The following is an 18,491-nucleotide window of genomic DNA, read 5'->3' as shown; positions in this document are numbered from 1 at the left end:
CATCTCCCCTGCATAAGTCTGTGCACACGAGTTTGAAAAATCTTCGCATATGCTGACATTATCACAAAAAATAGGATAAAAAAATCAATGCACGGCGATTACCATGGTGATGTTGTTATGGCGACCAATCAAAGAGAGAAATGGTTTGAAGTGTGGCTGTGTTTTAAGTCTCTCCGTTCCGCAAAACACGGAGAGGGGAGAACAGAAAATGACTCGATGGGTGCACAACTCAAGGGGAGTTGTGAACAACGGAGCAGGTGGCTTTGGAAGCGGGTCACCGGGGCCTGCTGGAAACGGTGCCGACGGTTGTTTCTGCTGCTCCACGTTGAGTGTTCTTGTGTTAAGCTGTATCGGGTCCAGTCAGATTTCACGAGGGGAGCCTGTTGTGTTTGGCTGCCCCTGCTGAAGGATCGCTTTTCCGGCTCGGAATTCAACCTGTTGCCAGCGACAAACACGGCCAAGAGCCTCGGTGTCGGACCACTTAGCATGTTACATACTTCAGTTGCCATGACAGCTGCGGTGTTTGCCCGCAATAAACAACTGCAGGTGTAAAGTGATGCAATGGACTATTATTCACGGTTCCAGCTGACACCTGTGAGCACGAGGAGCCGTGCAAAATTGGATTGTCATTGACAGGCTGTCAGCTTTGTGAAAGGCGATCTCTCTGTTTAGTTTGTGTTTGTGGCCAAATGGGGACATCTGGAGACCAGGACCAGGAAGCAGATCATGTTCGAGTGAGCAAGTGGCAACTTCAGTCACATTAGAAGATAATGTGTGACTTCCCTGGTTTTATGTTGCTGTCCGGATGGCGGATCCACTGACACAGAAATGCCCCCGACGTTTTAGTCATAAGTTTCCCATGAACTCACCCTCTGGGTGGGACAAATCTTAACACCCCGCCGCTCCGCGGTCCCCCGAAACATGTTTCTGCCAAGGTGGGAAAAAAGGGGGGGTTCCATCAATGGAAGGGAAAACAGACCACCGATCGCTTGAAAGTGTTCTGCTCTTTTTCAGAGACGCGCAAAAACGTCTGGGAAACTTGTGAGTGATAAAAGGAGTGGTAAATTTTAGTCAGTGAGTGGACATTTCCATCTGTATGGTTTTTCCCTCTTTAATGCAGGGGTGCAGGTACAGTGTGAAGGTGAGGTTTGGACCTCCAGGAGGATTCGACCCTGAACAACCAGACACTGTCAAACATCTGAGTTTGCCAGATTCAGAGTAAATGCATCAAAAACCCAATCAAATCACTGTCAATTTTCAAAATATATTTAATGTTTTCAAATGTTTTAATGTAATTGCCAGCATTTTCAGTGTGCTTTTCACATCATTTATTGACTATGTTAGGTGATCTATTTCGCTGATTAACTCTTAAAATATATTTTAAAAAACGAACCTTTTCAAGGAGCTCCCTGAGCCGACCATCGGTTGAAGTGAATAATAAAACAATAAATGTTTTACTGTAATACTTTAAATCAGTGCAAATGGAGCAAAATCAATGGCTTCTATCTAACAAGATAAATTTTAGAATTCATTGAAAACATTTTTTTTTTTTTGCAAAATACTAGCAACAGCGTTTTAAATGAAACGGATGTGAAAAGGTACAAAAAGAGATGTTAAAATCGATTATTTCCGTATATTTGCTTGTGAGTTTGACATTTTCCCAATTCAATTTTTTTTTCTTTTTCTATATCCAAACTGAATCTCCAATAAGGACGGCTGCACTCTATTTACTCCGAACTGAAATGGTTTTTGATTTAATTTCTGCAGGCTGCCAGTGCAATGCGCGGGCAGCAGTTGTGGACTTAACTGCCCCTGCAGCTGTGGATTGTGGGAAACCACATGTTGTCGTCCACTCCCCTGATGCAGTGGGAAACATGCTCTGGCTCCAGGACGAGAAAGTTGAATCGAGGTCACTTTGCCAAGAGATACAAGAAAGAACTCTCGGAGGAGTGTGTGCATGTGTGTTTAAGGATGTTAGATGGAAAGCTTTAAGCGTACTTGCATGGAAGCGCCCCCCCCCCCCCTCCTCCTGCATAAAAGCATGCGTGCGCCTGTGTAAAGGTATTTGTGAAAGCCCGTGGGTTGTGTCTGTGTGTGTGTGTATGTGTGTGTGTGTGTGTTGTTTTTTGCATGTGTGCAGAAAGCTCTCGGATGCAAATCTAAAAATATCTCGAGTGGAAAGGAGCGAGGACGGCCGCGCGTTTAGAGAAGAAACACGGAGCTCCTTCCAAAAAAAGACAAGAGAGAGGAGAGCCTGCAAACAGGATTGTGAGGAGCGAGGAGGGTTGAAGGGTCCCCTAACATCATCCCTAATGTAGACTAGAAAAAGCGGAATAAATCACTCCGCACAACCTATCAAATCCTCTCCTGGCACGCGTGGCACGCACGGAGACGCGCACTAATCCGGGGCGGGACCGCGCACTCATTAAGGTAATTTCAGCCAGTTTCCTGGATTCAAAACAGATTCCGTGAGATGGAGATACACGGGTGGGTGAGTGGGTGGGTGGGTGGGTGGGGAGACTCGTGTAAAGATCGTGAAGCGATGAGGAGGAGGAGGGATGGAGGAGGGAAGGGGCGGGGAGGTGATCCAGATGGGAAGGAGCAGCAGTGCGTGCGTGTGCGCGCCGCAGGAGAGAGAGAGAGAGAGACTCAAGGAGGAGGATTTTGGAGGAGAGACCTCAACCTTAATCCGTGCCTGGACATGAGAGAGACTTCTATGAGACCCTGAGCCCCTCAAACCTCCCGTCCCGACATGTATTTCGGTACGTAAACGCATCTTTTTATCCGTCTAAAGACTTTTAATTTCAATTGCTTTTAAACCTCCTGTCACGCAGAGTCACTTGTTGCTGTGCGTCGGTCCCCGCGCAGAGGCACTGCTGGTGGGGATTATTTGACGCATTTTTAATCCGATTAATTCAGCAGATGAGCAATATAAAATAAAACAATGTTGTATTGCAGGTGGAATAAAACACTTAAGAGAACCGGGAAGGAAAAACAGAGAATAATCAATGTGAAGAAGTGAACGCGGTCTCGTCTTTGCATTTGCAGGAAACACGTCGTGGGGGTGTCGTGCGTGGGTGTGGGTGCGTCTTCTGTTGCGCTTGAAGAAGTTCCGCGCGCGTTCCACGTGTTTCCCCTCCGGTCCGCTCCTGCGCCACGTCACGTGCGTGAGACCGCGAACGTGACCTGATGCGGGAGAGGAAGGGCGTGTTGTGATTCGCCATCCTGATGATGTTTATCTAAAAAAAAAAAAAAAAAAAAAAAATTCAAACATCCCATAATAATCACAGCCCAGCCTTAATCCGGACCCCCAGTGGGAACGTCGGTCTTCTCTGGGATTCAGTGCGGTAAAGGCGCTTTTCCAATTCCGGTCTGAGATCTGCCAAAACAGAATGAAGAACAAGATCTACAGAGTGTCTCTCATAATCTAATAATCTAATATTAGATCAACTCTCCCTATAATTTCAGATTAACTCTCCCTTTACCATTAGATTAGCTGCCCCTTTAATTGCAGATTAACTGTCCATTTACCATTAGACTAAGTGTCCCTTTAATTTCAGATTAACTGTCCCTTAAATATTAGATTAACTGTCCCTTTATATAATTAACCTCGCATGCACACACAGACACGCATCAGTTAAAGGTTAAAGTTCCCCGAACCTCTTCCTCTTGTCAAATACAAAGAGGTGTGCGCTGTATTTGGATTATTTGATAAAATAAACGGAGATAATCTGTTACTCGCCTCACATTGGAGATATTATCCTGATGGTGAGCTGAACATATAGATGCTCTTTTTAACTAAAAAAAATATACAGCGTTTCACCTGTAATTAACTGATTCTTTTAAGAAATATGTCCGAAAAAAAGAAAAAACAATCAACAATTTGTACCCAACATTATTGTACCCTTGCAATAGGATACTGAGGTAGAAGAACAGCAGTTGTTCTTGAGTTTGACATAAAGGCACAGTTGCTCGAGGAGATTATATTTTTTTCTCCTTTCCTGCTGTCTGTGCGTCTTCCTTTTCTTCAGGCGTTGCCAGAGCGCTCTATCTCTGTATCCTGGAAATGTGGCCTCTTTTGCTTCAAACTGACTTTTCGCTGTCGTCTTTCAGAAGAGCGGCGGAGTATCAGCATGTCTGCGTCTCCCGCAGAAGTCCTAAATTATATTCTTTATAAAAATTCACATATGACATTTTCTGTCTTCCCTTTTATACAAATCCTGCGCGTTTTCGTTTGGAAAGACGAGCGCTCGGTGACAGCCGTTATTATATAATCACACTTAAATGGATGCATGTCTGTGCAGATTGGAGGTAATTGTAACTTTAACAATTGAGTTTGATCGCTGCGCGAAATGGGAAACAGCTTAATTCGATATTAAGATTCTTTTCAAATACTTTAAATGCGTGTGTTTGTACTTCCTTTGCACGGCGGATTTTGATTTTTTTTTTTTTTTTTTTTTTTGCCAGGGTTTAGCGAGGATGATGAGGGTTTTCAGTCACACTTTCCTTTATTTTGGTCAAAGCTGTAAATGGAAAAGTGCAATTAGACAGAAAAAAAAACGACATAACAGTCATTTGGCAGACGCTTTTAAGCGAAGCTTAAATGTTCGCATGAATTTTGTTACGAGCAAACTCATATTCTCCTTTGACCTTCGTCTCTCAGGCAACGTGTGTCACAGTCCAATGCCGCCGATGGCCTGCTCCGCCCTGAGCCGGACCCAACTCTCCGTGGAACCCAAGCCCCTCCTCCCTTTCCACCTGCTGCCTCCGTTTACTGATGTGAGTATCTTAGTTGTCATAGTAACACAACACCACACCGTCAGCGATCTACCGCATCTTTACCGAAACCCCGGCGGTTGGCTCTCCCGCGGTGCATTTCACCCACAGGTGGAGTTTGTTTCGTCGATAGCCGGTTCGTGTGGAGGTGATTTTCAACGCGCAGGCGCACGAAGGCGCTGCCTACGACCTTTTCAAATATATCATCCGCGATGCAGAAAGCTGTGACATTTCCACACGACCCGGGGAGGGCGGAGCTCGGTATTTCTTAGAGGATGTAGGGCAACGGTGGAGGGAGCGAAGGCTGGCAGGGTCCACGCCCGCAGGAGGAGGAATTTGTCAGTCAGTGTTTCGGTTTAAGGAGGAATCACGCGACATGTCCCTAATAGAAGGTGCTCGGTTGCGTGAAACCACGCGTTCAGATACCAATCTCTGCAGCGAAGCATTAAGTAACCAATTAAATTTCGTATCTGGGAACATTGGGCAGTTTAAGTACCTTATCAGATGTATATTCTGTTCTTCTTTTATACCGTCTTTTTGTTTTTTCTCGGAATGAACAGAATGTGTGTTTTCGTCCACACTCTTTCTTGCGCTGAAATGCTGTTACACAAGAAAGCCAGTCACGGGAATATAAAAAAAAAAAAAAATCACAAAGAATCACAGCTTTTCGCCCGGAAGGGTTAAAAAAGTGTGCCGTTTCTCATCGATAATTACACCCTGGAAATATCTGGGGTTACCGGGATCAGAACGACCTGTCGGCCTTGGCTAAAACCTAAAGTGGTAAATCTTCTTTTGGCCCTTCCGGGAGAAAAAGTGCCTTAAATTATCTAAAAATAACAAACCTAGTTTTGGCGGCTGACCCACAGACTGCAGTTTTCAGGACTGCAGTGCTAAATCTGCTTGTTTGACTCATAGTGTTCTCCATCACTTATCTGCTCAACGTACAGCGTCACGTAGGGCAGCTGAGGGCTGAGGAAGGTGCAGGCTGTGGTAAGTCATCGGTAAAGTTGAAGAAAACTAGTTGAAGAAACTTGTTTTGGTTCAAAGTCGTGCCTTTTGGACAAAACTGTACTGGTAAACGACATATTTCTGGAAAAAAAAAACACACAACCGCATCACATAATTAAAAACGAAATCCTTGCAAGTGTTTTATAATTACTACTTGTTGTCTCTGGGCTTTTCTTAAATTCGGTTTGTTCATCCTCATCCTGATGAATTGTGCTTCCTTCAAGTTCCCAGGGCCAAGTGATGTGTTACAAGTAACTTTATTGTCCAGGCCAAAGGGTGGAAGAAAGAAGGAAGTGCAGTTGATTAAAAACTGCTCTCTTCTTTGTGATGTCAGGGAGGAGGATCTCAAAGGTTGCAAAAAAACTAAAAACAAATTTAAAATCCAACAATCAAAAGTTAGTAAAGAAGTTATTCCAAGACCTTCTCACCTGCGTCTCCTCAGCTCCCTTGCAGTGTATTTTCCAGTGTTTTTCTCCTGCTGTCATCCTCCCCGTCTCTCACCGACTCAAAGCCCCCTTTCTTTTGCTTTCTGACTCCTCATCTCCTTTCCTTCTCGCTTTTCCTCCCGCTTGGCAATCGCGAGTAGAAATACAACTAATACTATTTTTCATCGAACTCAAGTGGGTGACTTCATCACTTAGGTTAGAGGAAATCCGTCGTACCTACTCTATCATCCCCCCCGCCCACCCATCCCCTTTATTTTTATTCCACTGTTATCATCCTGCGATCGAAGGAAGGTTTTAATCCTCATTTTTGGAGACGTCGAAGTTTTTTACCTACATCCATTATGTAGCTGGAACGGAGCAAAAACCCCCACAAATGACAGATCTTAAGACTGTCTTATTTTTTTTTTTTAATTGATGCTAACCGTTGCGTCAGATAATGTGTTCCCAGGTCGATTTCGCGATTTGTTGTTTTTTTATTAAGCTGCTGGTGTTTGAAGGAAACTTTGCGAAGTCAGTGTCCAAACAGAACAAACAATGAACCACTGTTTCGGGCTTTATATTGACTCAAACTGGTAGTGCATCCGTGTGAGGGGAAGCAGACAGAACCCAAGGGTGAGCACCGACGCCCGCACCAAACTGCCTGCTTGCTGTTTTGCCTCGATTGTGTGTTTTTCTCGAAGTTCTAACGATGCTCTCTCTCCCGAGTAGATCGTATGTGTCGGCGTGTGCCCTCGCAAAGTGCTGCCGGGGTGTTTGTTTTGTGCCCACATGTTGGTCGTCATAGTTACGAGGTTGCGTCCCCGGGAAACGGAGCTCATCACACCGGGACATGAGCGGTTACTTATACTTGTAGTTTGGCAGCGCCGCGTCACAGAATGAGAAGGGGACTATTGTTTTCCGAGAAATAATAATTTAGCTGACAAAGAAGTAAAAGCAGCTGCTCGTTCATCATCGTCCCGCCGTTCTTCGGGGTTGCTTGACGTCATCCTCATCATCTTCACGTGGAGCTGTCGGGCTGGTACACAATGTAAATCCAGGAGCGTTCATCATCATCATAAATGATGAGTGTGTTGAATGCGCTCCAGGTAAAAATCTGCCGCGCCTCACTCGGCCATATGTTGCAGCTGTAACTCACTGCCCGGAGTGGAGTGTGTCTGACGGGCCGCAGAGAAGGCTCCGACCGACGAGAATTTATTTTCAGAAAGAGATAACGGTTTTCTTTTGTAAACCGGATAATGCTAGGCGATGCTTTTTTTTTTTTTTCATTGCCATCTTTCACTTTAAGCACTGCGTCTTACTCGCGTAGTAAACCACATCTGTTGATGACATTTTGCGTCTGCCGATTTATCAACTGGCCGTCCATTAAAATAACAATGACATTAAACTACTTGTTCTCAGTGCACAGGTTTGGATTTACAAGATTATTATCAAATACGAGGCACTTACTGCAACTCATTATTCTGTACAACCCCAGAAGGCCAACATCGTAAATAGATGAATAAACAGTATCGGCGAATGAAATGTAAAGGAGAGGCAATATCCAAATCTGTGTAAACATGCATGCAATCAGACACAAGGGAGATTAAATTGCAAACTTAAACAGCAAATCTGAAAATGTCAATATAAAGTATTTTATTTTACATCAAATGTAATGTATAATTTGATAATTTGGGGTCGGAAATTACATAAAATATTGATATCAACTATAATTGTACCTGATTTACTACATCATTTCATGACTGTTTTTAGTCAAAGAAAAATGCTTTAACCACTGTTTCCATATACAGGATATAATGATATAAGGTGGCTGTCATTTCATTACGTCCTTATTTACTGCATCATCAGTAAAATGAGTGTGAGTGTGTGTGTGTGTGTGTGTGTGTGTGTGTGTGTGTGTGTGTGTGTGTTTGTGTATGTGTTTGCATGCGTATGTGCATGCATGTGGGTTATAGTTAGTTAGGTTGTCCATAATGAATCCAAGTCAGTTTACTCTCCTATCTAGGGTAATTAGGATGGCTCTTAAACCTCTGTGTGTGTGTGTGTGTGTGCGCGCGCGTATGTGCGTGCGTGCGTTCGCACGTTTGCGCGTATGTGGGCGCCTTTGCCTTTCCACTGAAAAACAGAATATGATTACCACAGGTGCTCATCCACTGCAGCGAGTGGAGTGGAATGGAAGGAGAGGAGACCAAGTCTAGAGGAGGAATAGAGGAGGCTGACTTTGATCAGACAGAGGAGAGAGAGGAGGGGCAGAGTTCACTGGGGAGCAGATGGAAGGGTGAAGGCAGGAATGCGCACCGTGAGGTCAGATGAAGCGTCAGCTTTGGGGCAGGAGAGGGATGAGGACACACTTTTGACCATGTAAAAATATTCCGCTGGTCAGAGAAACTCAGATGCTCACACACGGTGAAGCTGAAAGTGCTTGCAGGCTTGTAGTTCATACCTGAGACACACAAACAGTAACTTTAATCCATGAGCTTCTGTGAATTGGATACACAGAAAAAGCTCCAGGGGAACGGGGATCTGAAATCGCAGGCTGGTTAAGGGATGTTTTCCTCTGCACCCATGTGGTGTGATAATCATAGATTAGCGAGATGCACGCTCATACACATGCAAATCTGCGCACACATACATGCATATGCGCGCGCGTGCACATACACACACACACGTATGCTAATGCTATATGTTCTCTGGGCTTCCAGAACCTACTGACCCACAACAAAACGTGCATTCCTCCATCACCCTCACAGATTTTCATAGTGCTTTCAAGGTTGAGGCTGGTTATATGGCTCACCACATTTCATCGCAGGTAATAGGGTTTTTTTTTTTTTTCCCACACAGACCGGTGAGGTTTTTACTGCGCTCAGTATACGTGCTCATTAAACCTGGCAGTAGTACCAGAGGTGTGTGTGTGTGTGTGTGTGTGTGTGTGGTCAGATAAACACTCACACGTATATGAAGGGGTTTTACAACCTGAGAGGACCACAACTATATCACCGGGAAACACAAATAAAACCTGTATCTACAAAATAAAACTGAACATTTCTAAACGTTTAAGCCCAGACTGCCGAAGATGGCGTCTTGCTGTTTATGTGGAATGATTTGAAACTAAACCTTCATTCATCAACTGTTGGACTTGGGAAGAACATCTGCACGGTGGGTGTTGTGAAATACTCTGAGGGGTAGACCCAGGCCAAGGCAGCGAGAATTGAGGAGTAACAGCGAAAAGCCTGTCCGTTAGAAGCGACGTGTTCGGCTTTGTGTCGGTCACAGTGGATCCAATATGCTATGTAACGCTAGTGGTTTCTCAGGAAGTGAAGTGTCAGCAAATAACCATCAGCTCAGAAAGTAAAAATTCAACCGGGCCTGGAAGGTTCAGACGTCTAGATGAGCGTCACACCAAGCAATGTTTTTTTCTTTTGAGTTTGTTTTGGACAAACTGTTTTTTTTTCTCGAAATGTTTCGGGAACCTTTTTTACGCACTCACACACGTGTGTGATGAACAGCGGACATATTTTCAGATGTTGCCCGAACCTGGAATAAAGTCACATTAGCATCAGGCTTCTCAATGTAACGTTTGATTTAATCCAGGAAAAGCTTTTGTCTGCATTTGGGTTAAGAATCCCAGATGTTTTAAACAAGTTTAATTGGGAGATGGATGACATGTCAGTTAAGTATTCGGTTAACCAAAGAGGCATCACGGAGGCTGATCTGAATCTTGTGGCCTTCAAATGCACTTAGAGGTTGCCATGGTGAACGGTACAAGCTGTTTAGCTGAAATCGAACCGAACGACGTGTTTTTAACTCAAAGATCCGATAGGATCTGCAGTCAGTCTATTTATTATATTACGTTAACTACCGAGGCTAATAAATGAAGATTTTATTGTTTCATTTTTTATTTATAATTATTTCTGTGTCGTCTGAAAACATGAAAATATAGTGATTTACAGAAGTTCTCTTTTTTTCTCTCATTTGAGCCCCTGGGGCAGTTTGAGGTTAGACTTTTCTTTTTTTATTTATAATGTCAGATTGCTTCTTAAGAAGTTGTATCTTCCTGCACCCTGGGAAAAAAATGCCCAAAGACTTCATTATGTGTCGGCGGCGTGACAGCCGATAAAACCAAGTCAGCAACACCGAGGCAAGCTGTCTTTCCTGGTGGGTTCCTGCACGGAACTCACAGACGGGCAGACACAGAGGGATTGACAGGCCGACGCAGCTGAAAATAACCCTCTCGGTGGAGGTAATGGTTCGAGATGCACTTAAATTGCACCATTAAGCGGAATTCAATTAGCGCTGCACAGAAGTTGCTCACAAGAAACCAGAATGCATAATGTAGATGAAAAAAAAAACCCAAATAATCTAATTAACATGTGTATATTTACATATAAACAAAGCTTCTACCACCACCTTTAAAACTGGAAGTTAATGGTTAATCATCGAAAGATGCGCTCTGGATAAAGTCTTCCTTCACCTGTCTGTCCTGTTGTCCTCATGCAGGGTGAATTATTACCTCGGCTCCATCCTCCAGTCCCTGCATTTGACTTTTAAATCCCTGTTTTTAAAAGAAAAGAACATCCAGTTCCGGTCTTTTACATCTCCTCAGGAGATCATCTTCCTCTTTACAGTTCTCAATCATATTTTAATTTTCCGCTCGTTCTCTGTCCAGATGGATCATGTCCACAAAGCTGTGATTGGCCAGAGGCTCGGGCCGAGCTCGCCGCTGAAGAGGAAGCCCAGTTCCTGCGGTGTTTGTCGACTGAAGTTCAACTCTGAGGTGAGTCTCAGCTCGAGCGTTGTTTTTTTTCTCCGGGTTGTGTTGAATCATCGTCACGCACAAACTCTCATTCGACAGTTCAAGAACTAGCAGTCAACCAGGTTCTTGTGAAATGTTTGGAGCTTATTTGACATTTAGGCAGCATTACTTGTTTACTTTTAGAAGACAAGATAAAACTTGATTAATCCTTAATGCCAGATAGCTCCCAAATTGAAAAGTGAAGGGTAATATTGCACATGACTGTGAAAATATTGCATGTTGTATAAAAAAACATTACATTACATGATGTAATAGAGAAATATATTGCACTTGATACTTAATTTAATACGGCCCATGGTACTGACATTTATATGACGTAAAAAATGATTTAACCCATGATGTTGAAAGTAGTGTTGTTCATGGTTTAAGAATGATCACATAACATGTCATAACCTAAAAGTTTGCATGAGAATGAACATTATGTCACTCATTTTTTGGGCGTTGAAGGTAAGACTGAACATAATATTAGTCTTCTCACACTCAAGCCAATATGTCAAATTTCCTTATTTACTATCCTCAAAAACACATAAATACAGAGACAAAAGTGATTCATGGCATGTAGAAATCAATATTGTTATGTATTCATCTCAGGGATGCATGATGTATGTGTGAGTGGGCGTCTGCGGGTGGCAGGGGATATAGAGTGTGCGTGTGATGTGTTGTTTTTGATTACGTCTCATTTAGATGAACGTCTCATTTTGCCTGCACTACCTGGTATGTATAGCAAAGTGACAATAAAGCTTGTTGATTGATTCTCAATTTAAAGCAAATACGGCATGCAGTATTTTCAGTTACAGTATAACCACTGTCATTTCCAGACTACTGAGCGCACCTGAATATAAGCGACACCGGCTAAAAATAACCAGATAAATACATATATGTGTACATATATAGGTAGCACTTGTTTATAAGCCGTAGGTGTCCACGTTGTAACATGAGATATTTACACAGAAAGATGTTACACGTAAACGTTTTTTTTTAACTTTTTAATTAAATACTTAAATACGAATTTTACGATAATTTCATTGGTCCAATGTAACGAGGCTAAGTGTTTTGCCGCACCGAAAAACTCCATAAATTAGCCACATCATTGTTTAAGTCGCAGGGTTCAAAGTGTGTGAAAAAAGTAGCGGCTTATACTCCAGATATTACAGTATCTTTTATATGACACTGTATAACCATGTAATTGGTCTTCGTATTTAATATTTTTTTGAAAAAGTCCTCATATCAGGAAAAAATTTCTTTACAAAGTTATTTATGTCAAAAGAGGACGTGCATCACAAACCCTCCAGTCCGAGAAAGGAAATCAGCCGTTTACATCCATCCCGGAATGAGCTTCTGCTCATCTGTCGATACTATGGATGGGAAATTCTGCCTTGAAATGAAACTATCCCTGGGTTTGTGTATCTCAATAACACCGATATCTCATGGCTTCCCCTTTGCTTTTTTTTTTTTTTTGAACACAGGCGCAGGCATCTTCCCATTACAGCGGAACCAAACATGCAAAAAAGCTAAAAGCCTTGGACACGCCGGATTCTAAGATCAGAACCTCTGAACCGGTCGCCAAGGAAACCGCAATGCGTGTCCTCACGTCGGCGTGCCCGCAGCCCTGCGGCTCTGACACAACATCTGGAGGTGTGTGTGCCTCATCACAGTGTAGGTGCAGACGTCAAATGTCTGATAGCGTTAGACGCGGGACTTTGCCGCTCAAATTTTCTTTTCCCGGCCACAACCGCATCTGTTTGATGTGATCCGCCTCCCGCCGCTTCAGGTTTCAGAGAGGAGATTAAAGGTTGAGCATTATTATCTGCTCCTTCTTCATGTCTTCATTTACTGACCTCAGTCAGCGGCCTCCTGGGCTCCGATCTGCACTTCACATGCTTTGGCTGTTACCACAAGTCGCTCTTTAGAACAAGCGTAGACCATATGCGCGCTTGTGAGCCTGTCTAAATAAATTAAGGTGGAAAGCTGATGTGACGCTTTCGCTCAAGAGCAGAAAAGTGACGTGTGCAATTTGATGTGACCGATATTTGAGTTTTCCGTGCGACGGTCGTTTTTTTGGCAGGGGGAACCAATTGGAGAAGACGCCCGCTCAAGTGGCGCTGCAGCTAATCATTGTTAAAGGGTGAATCCTTTAATCACCGCGTTGTTCTCCTGGGAAAAGTCAGTGTCGGTAAAGATAACTGAACCAAATTAAAATCAAAAGCCGCGGGCCGGTCCGAGGGGAAATAATTGATTATTAACGAGATTAGCGCCGTCGATAGAGCTTCTAATCACATGTAGCTTTGTGAGAGCGAGTCGGAAAACAGGCAGCAGTTTGAAACCTCAGACCTCCAGTCGCAACTGTGAACGTGTGAATGTTTATTCGGAGACCAACGCTGCCCGCACCTGTTTTTCTCTGCTTTATGGTGTTGATTTAATTCTTTTTTTTTTCTCCACAGAGTATTTGGAAATGTCAGATATAAAAGCGTTTAATCACGGAAATGGTTAGTGAATAAATTGCTATAATAAAAGGTTTGACTCAGAGCCAAGGAAGATTGAGAAAAAAATGGGTGCATATATTATTGAAGTGAGTAAATCAAGCGCAGCCATGCAAATCACGATATATCTTAAGAATCTGTTGTGAGTGATTCTTTCTTCCCTGAAATTCAGCGTGTCACGGTTGAAGTCCCGGTCCGTCTGTGATCGTACAGTTTGTTTATTTATGAGTGGAGAACTTAGATGCCAGATGACATTCAGAAAACTCAGTAAAACACATATTTCTCACAACAAGGTTCACCGCATGCAGACTCTTTGCTTTTTTTTTTCGCAATCTGCTCGCTGTCTGCCTTGGATGTTTACAATTTCACGACTCCCGAGGAAAAAAAAAACAAAACTTAATGTGGTAGAATCAGAGCGGAAAGTCACATTTGAGCTCTGCGACTGAGACGAGCGATCCTAGCCGCTTCCAAAGAAGCTGACGGATCCTGCTCCCAGGTACGAGCTCCTGACGCACGTTTTCATCCATCCGCCTGATTAATGCTTTTTTTTTTCTGCATTATTATGGGTTTGTTTCAGAGCCTTCGGTCTCGGATCTTTCCTCAGAGGCGCCGTCGTCAAGCTGCTCCCAAGCAGATGCCGTCAACTTGCCCTCTGACCCCTCGCCGTCGCCTTGCCCGAGCGTGATGGAGAAAGAAGCGCAGAAGGACAAGGAGGGGGAGGCGATGCGAGAGGAGACGGAGGAAGAGAAAGCTATACGGCTTCTCTACTGCTCCCTTTGCAAAGTGGCTGTCAACTCTGCCTCCCAGCTCCAAGCCCACAACAGCGGTTAGAAGCACAGGCGGCGAAAACAGCGCACGTTTCTTCTCCCGCCTCTCGATCCGGCTCCGCTGACACGTTTTGTTCTATTTGTACAGGCACAAAGCACAAGACGATGCTGGAGGCGAGGAGCGGCGATGGGGCCATTAAGTCTTTCCCGAGGACAGGAGTCAAGGCGAAGTTGGCGGCGCCATCGGAGTTATCCACAGGACTCCAGAATAAAACTTTCCACTGTGAGATCTGTGACGTCCACGTCAACTCGGAAACTCAGCTCAAACAGGTTAGTTTGACAAACTAACCTGCAGGTCGAGCCAGCAGGCTCGACGTCACGGGTTGTCAATGACAACTACGTGCTCCTCACCCGGTGAAGGCTTTCTTCCTCGACTGACTGCACTATGTTCCCATTCGGAGTCAAACAGACAACAATAGGAGACGAGGGAACCATTTCCAGTCTATTAGTCAATGCTCCGTTGTGTTAGTTCTTTCTTGGACTTCATACCAATCATTTTGCTTATCTCATTTTTAGATTTAGACATTCCTTACTTTCAGCGCCTCCACCTCGCAACAAGAAGGTACTCAGCTCAATTCCGACTAGGGCCTTTTTTTGTATGGGCTTCCTGCGATTCTCCAGTTTCCTCTCACAGCCCGAAAACATGCAGAAAACATGTGAATGAGACAGTGAATAGTTGTATGTACGTATGAGGCTATATGACGCGTCAACAATAGAGTGGAATGGCGTGCCTCTTCATTTGAAGATGTAATTGACTGAGTGAATGATTTTATGAATGAGAGGACGAATGGTTGTGTGCCGCTATATGTGGCTTGCAATTGACTAGTGAATCCCGGGCAACTTGGATCTGCTTCTCACTTGCCCCGCGACCCTGAGCACAGGATAAGTGGCTACTTTTTTCCACACGCTTTGAATACTGCAGCTTAAACAACGATGTGGCTATTATATATTATGGATTTTTTTGGCCTAATGCCCGTCATACCACCAAAACATTTGACCTCGTCACATCCGACCAATTAAATTAAGGTGAAATTCTGTGGGTGTTCAGTTCCGGCACTAAAAAAGACAACTTTAATGGTTTTAGTGCGCAGGTAGAAGACGAAGATAGCGATGAGCTGGATGAGTCGGACAAAACGAGGATAGTAAATTGATAGATAGATAGATGGACTTTTCCTTGTGTTATTTATTATTACTCTTTTTCATCAGCCGTGTTTCAGATACTGTTAGGAAAAAAGCATTTCCATTACGTATTTGTGGATATTACCATGTATTTGATAAAATATTTGAAAAAAAATGTTTCTGCGTAAATATCTCATATTACAACACGGACACCTGCGGCTTATAGACAAGTGCGGCCTATATATGTATTTATGTATTTATTTATCGTCGGTGCCGCATTTATTCAGGTGCGCTCAATAGTTCGGAAATGACGGTGCCTTTTCCATCCTCTTCCTGACTCGGATGCATTAACTGCGGATAGAAGCCCGTGTTGTAAACCTGCTGGTGGTGGAATTACATATCCCATAAAGTTCAGGCTGGTTGCCAGACCAAGGGGACAATATTAAAAGAGAAGAGTATCATCTTCAAAAAAGTGGCTGGCTTTGCAGAAATATATTTGCATATAAATTCTTATCATGGATGAATTCACATTTGATTGTCAACCCTCATTTTATAACTACCAGACTTTATCTGCAATGCCGCTCCAGAGCTCTAGAAACATGCTCATATCAGATTCCTCGAGGGGGGAACTCCCTTGGTTTTCCCCCCTCCTATGAAAAGGTCAGCCGTCCTACAGGTTTGCCACTCATACTGGTGATTCATTCTCTGACATCATGACTTCATCCAAAATGCATCACCCACATGCGTTTTCGGGAACGTGCATTTCTTACACCGAAACCACAATCTGTGCACATTTCTCACCCGCTGCCGCAGGAGAGTTCACATCCCAGATCCCTCGAGGAAACGAACACAAAGCCCGATCCAGTGACTCTGTGAGTGTGATGTGAGCGTCACTGTTCGTGCCACAAATGTAAAGCATTGGTTTTTATAACAGACTGTCTGGAAGTTAACTTTGACCAGGTGCTCATACATATGGAGAAGCTCACCTCTGATTGTGTGCCGTGTTGGCGGCAGCCATCTGTTTATGCCTGTCAATCAAATCAAAATGATTTTTAAACCTACCCCTCATGAATATATTGAATCGCAAACCTCGAGCCAGCAAAATATCAGCATTATGCATAAACTGTCATAATAGCCACTGTGATTAGACCTTTTTTTTTTCATTCCTCCCCAGTTCTGAAAATTTGCCAGGAAATGTGAATTTCCTTTTGTGTTATGACTTCATGCTGCCGCCACCCCGTCTGCCTGGGTTTTTTTTTTATTTTTTTTTATTAATCTGCCCTGCCTTCATCCCCTACAGCACATCAGCAGTCGGAGACACAAGGACCGAGCGGCGGGTAAACCGGCCAAGCCCAAGTTCAGTCCATACAACCCAGGCCAGCGTCACCACGGTGTGCAGGCGGTGAGTCCTCTGCTGCTTTCACAAGGCATCGCTGAGTTTTTGCATATCCGGTTTATTAGGTTGTGTAGCTATGACTGTACCGTTTTTTAAATTACAGATGTATTCTTGATTTTAATGCTATTCCCCATAACAATGACCCTGGCCATATTTAACACATTTCAAGATTCACTGTTTCAAACACAATGTTCTAAATGCTAACGAGCCTATCGGGTCTTTTATTAGGCGCATAGATGGATGAGACACTAGGGAAGATAAGAAATACACGCCCACACTATCTTCAGTAGAGATGGATAAATAATACACTGCATTAAAAATGACAACCATTAATAAGTGAATACTTAGCAGTGTCTTCATTGCTCTGAAAACTTTTCTGATTCATTGAATACTTGAACAGATTTTAACATCTACTCAGTATAGCGGGAACATTGTTTAGACTCCGATATTTACTTGCGACCTCAGTATCAGGCTGTCAAACTGAGCCAACAGTTTGATTCAGATCCAGATCACAGTTGAAATGATCCTTTGCTGTTGATTAACTAAATTTTCCTGAATGTTAGAATGTTAATGACAAAATAACATGGACTTTTTAAGCTTCGTTGACAGTGGCATTTTGTTGGTTTTGAGTTTAATGTTCAACTTTTATCATCAATATCTCCAAGTAAAACGAGAGCCACCTCCATCTCCGCTTCCTCTGCAGGAGGAATATTAATATTTGTTCCCGTTGTGTTCCTTTTGCAGGTCCATCTCGCTCTTCGTAAGAACCAGGACCTGACCAAACCCCTGGCGTCTTGCCTCCTACAACGTCAGCTCTCGGCTGCCGCCACTGCTGCCATGGCAACATTGCCCCACTTCCCTCTCCGGTCCACCTCTAACTCGAGCCCGACCCTATTTCAGAGTCCGCCCCTCCCCCAGGCTCTGCTGCATCCGGCCCCCGGACCAATCTGTTCAACACACGCACAGGTGCTATTTTCCCCGTATTGATCTGACCGCAGTCTCAATCACCTCTGACTAATAACTACGCTTACTGATGAGGGTTGTCACGGACCGGGACCGAAGACTTATCGACTGGGACCAAATCTAATAGAATTAGCTGGGTTGGGATGGAGTCGGTGAGTTCCTGTCGCACAAGTGCGTGCACAGGTATCCCCGGAGATTTAATGAAGAAATCCGCTGACGTTCACTGCTCCCCTACATTGTGCGGGCATATATGTATATACGTATGAATGTCATTCAGAGCATGTTTTATTTTCCAATAAACCATATTTGTGGGAACATATATATGATTCAAAAACTTAAATCTCTGAAATTCTGATTATATATACTTTGGGTGTCTTTGGTAGCGCCCTTGTTAACGTCTAAACACGGAGCTTGGGTCGACAATGTGAGCGATTCCCAAACAGGGCCAGTTCCGTACTCCTAACTTTTATATTTTACTTTCTTTCTTTTTTTTTCATGTAAATTTTCAGGTCATTTCCTGATGCTCGGGTTCAAAAAATGGCATTTATTTAATATAAAAAAAGGAACAGCGATGACGTGTGGTAGGGCTTCGAGTCACCTTAGAAACCCTAAGCAGCTGATTAGTCTGCATTATGGTATGTCACTTATACAAAAACATACATACTA

General features: G+C 43.6%; 1 protein-coding gene across 1 annotated transcript; it reads left to right on the top strand.

The window, feature by feature from the left end:
- Nucleotides 1-2,507: 2,507 nt before the first annotated feature.
- Nucleotides 2,508-18,144, top strand: LOC147216270 (zinc finger protein 385D-like). The gene is made up of 8 exons (XM_086177999.1): nt 2,508-2,762; nt 4,664-4,779; nt 10,894-11,001; nt 12,507-12,675; nt 14,098-14,346; nt 14,436-14,617; nt 16,767-16,868; nt 17,607-18,144. The coding sequence occupies exons 1-8, from the start codon at nt 2,753-2,755 to the stop codon at nt 17,847-17,849; spliced, it is 1,179 nt and encodes a 392-aa protein (XP_086034125.1). The 5' UTR covers nt 2,508-2,752; the 3' UTR covers nt 17,850-18,144.
- The last annotated feature ends 347 nt before the right edge of the window (nt 18,145-18,491 follow it).

This window comes from Fistularia commersonii, chromosome 30, assembly GCF_037954325.1.
Source record: "Fistularia commersonii isolate RoL2024-O1a breed Wild chromosome 30, RoL_Fcom_v1.0, whole genome shotgun sequence".
Lineage (NCBI taxonomy): Eukaryota > Metazoa > Chordata > Actinopteri > Syngnathiformes > Fistulariidae > Fistularia > Fistularia commersonii.
Note: the sequence above shows the minus strand (reverse complement) of the source record. Positions and strands in the feature narration are given on the sequence as shown.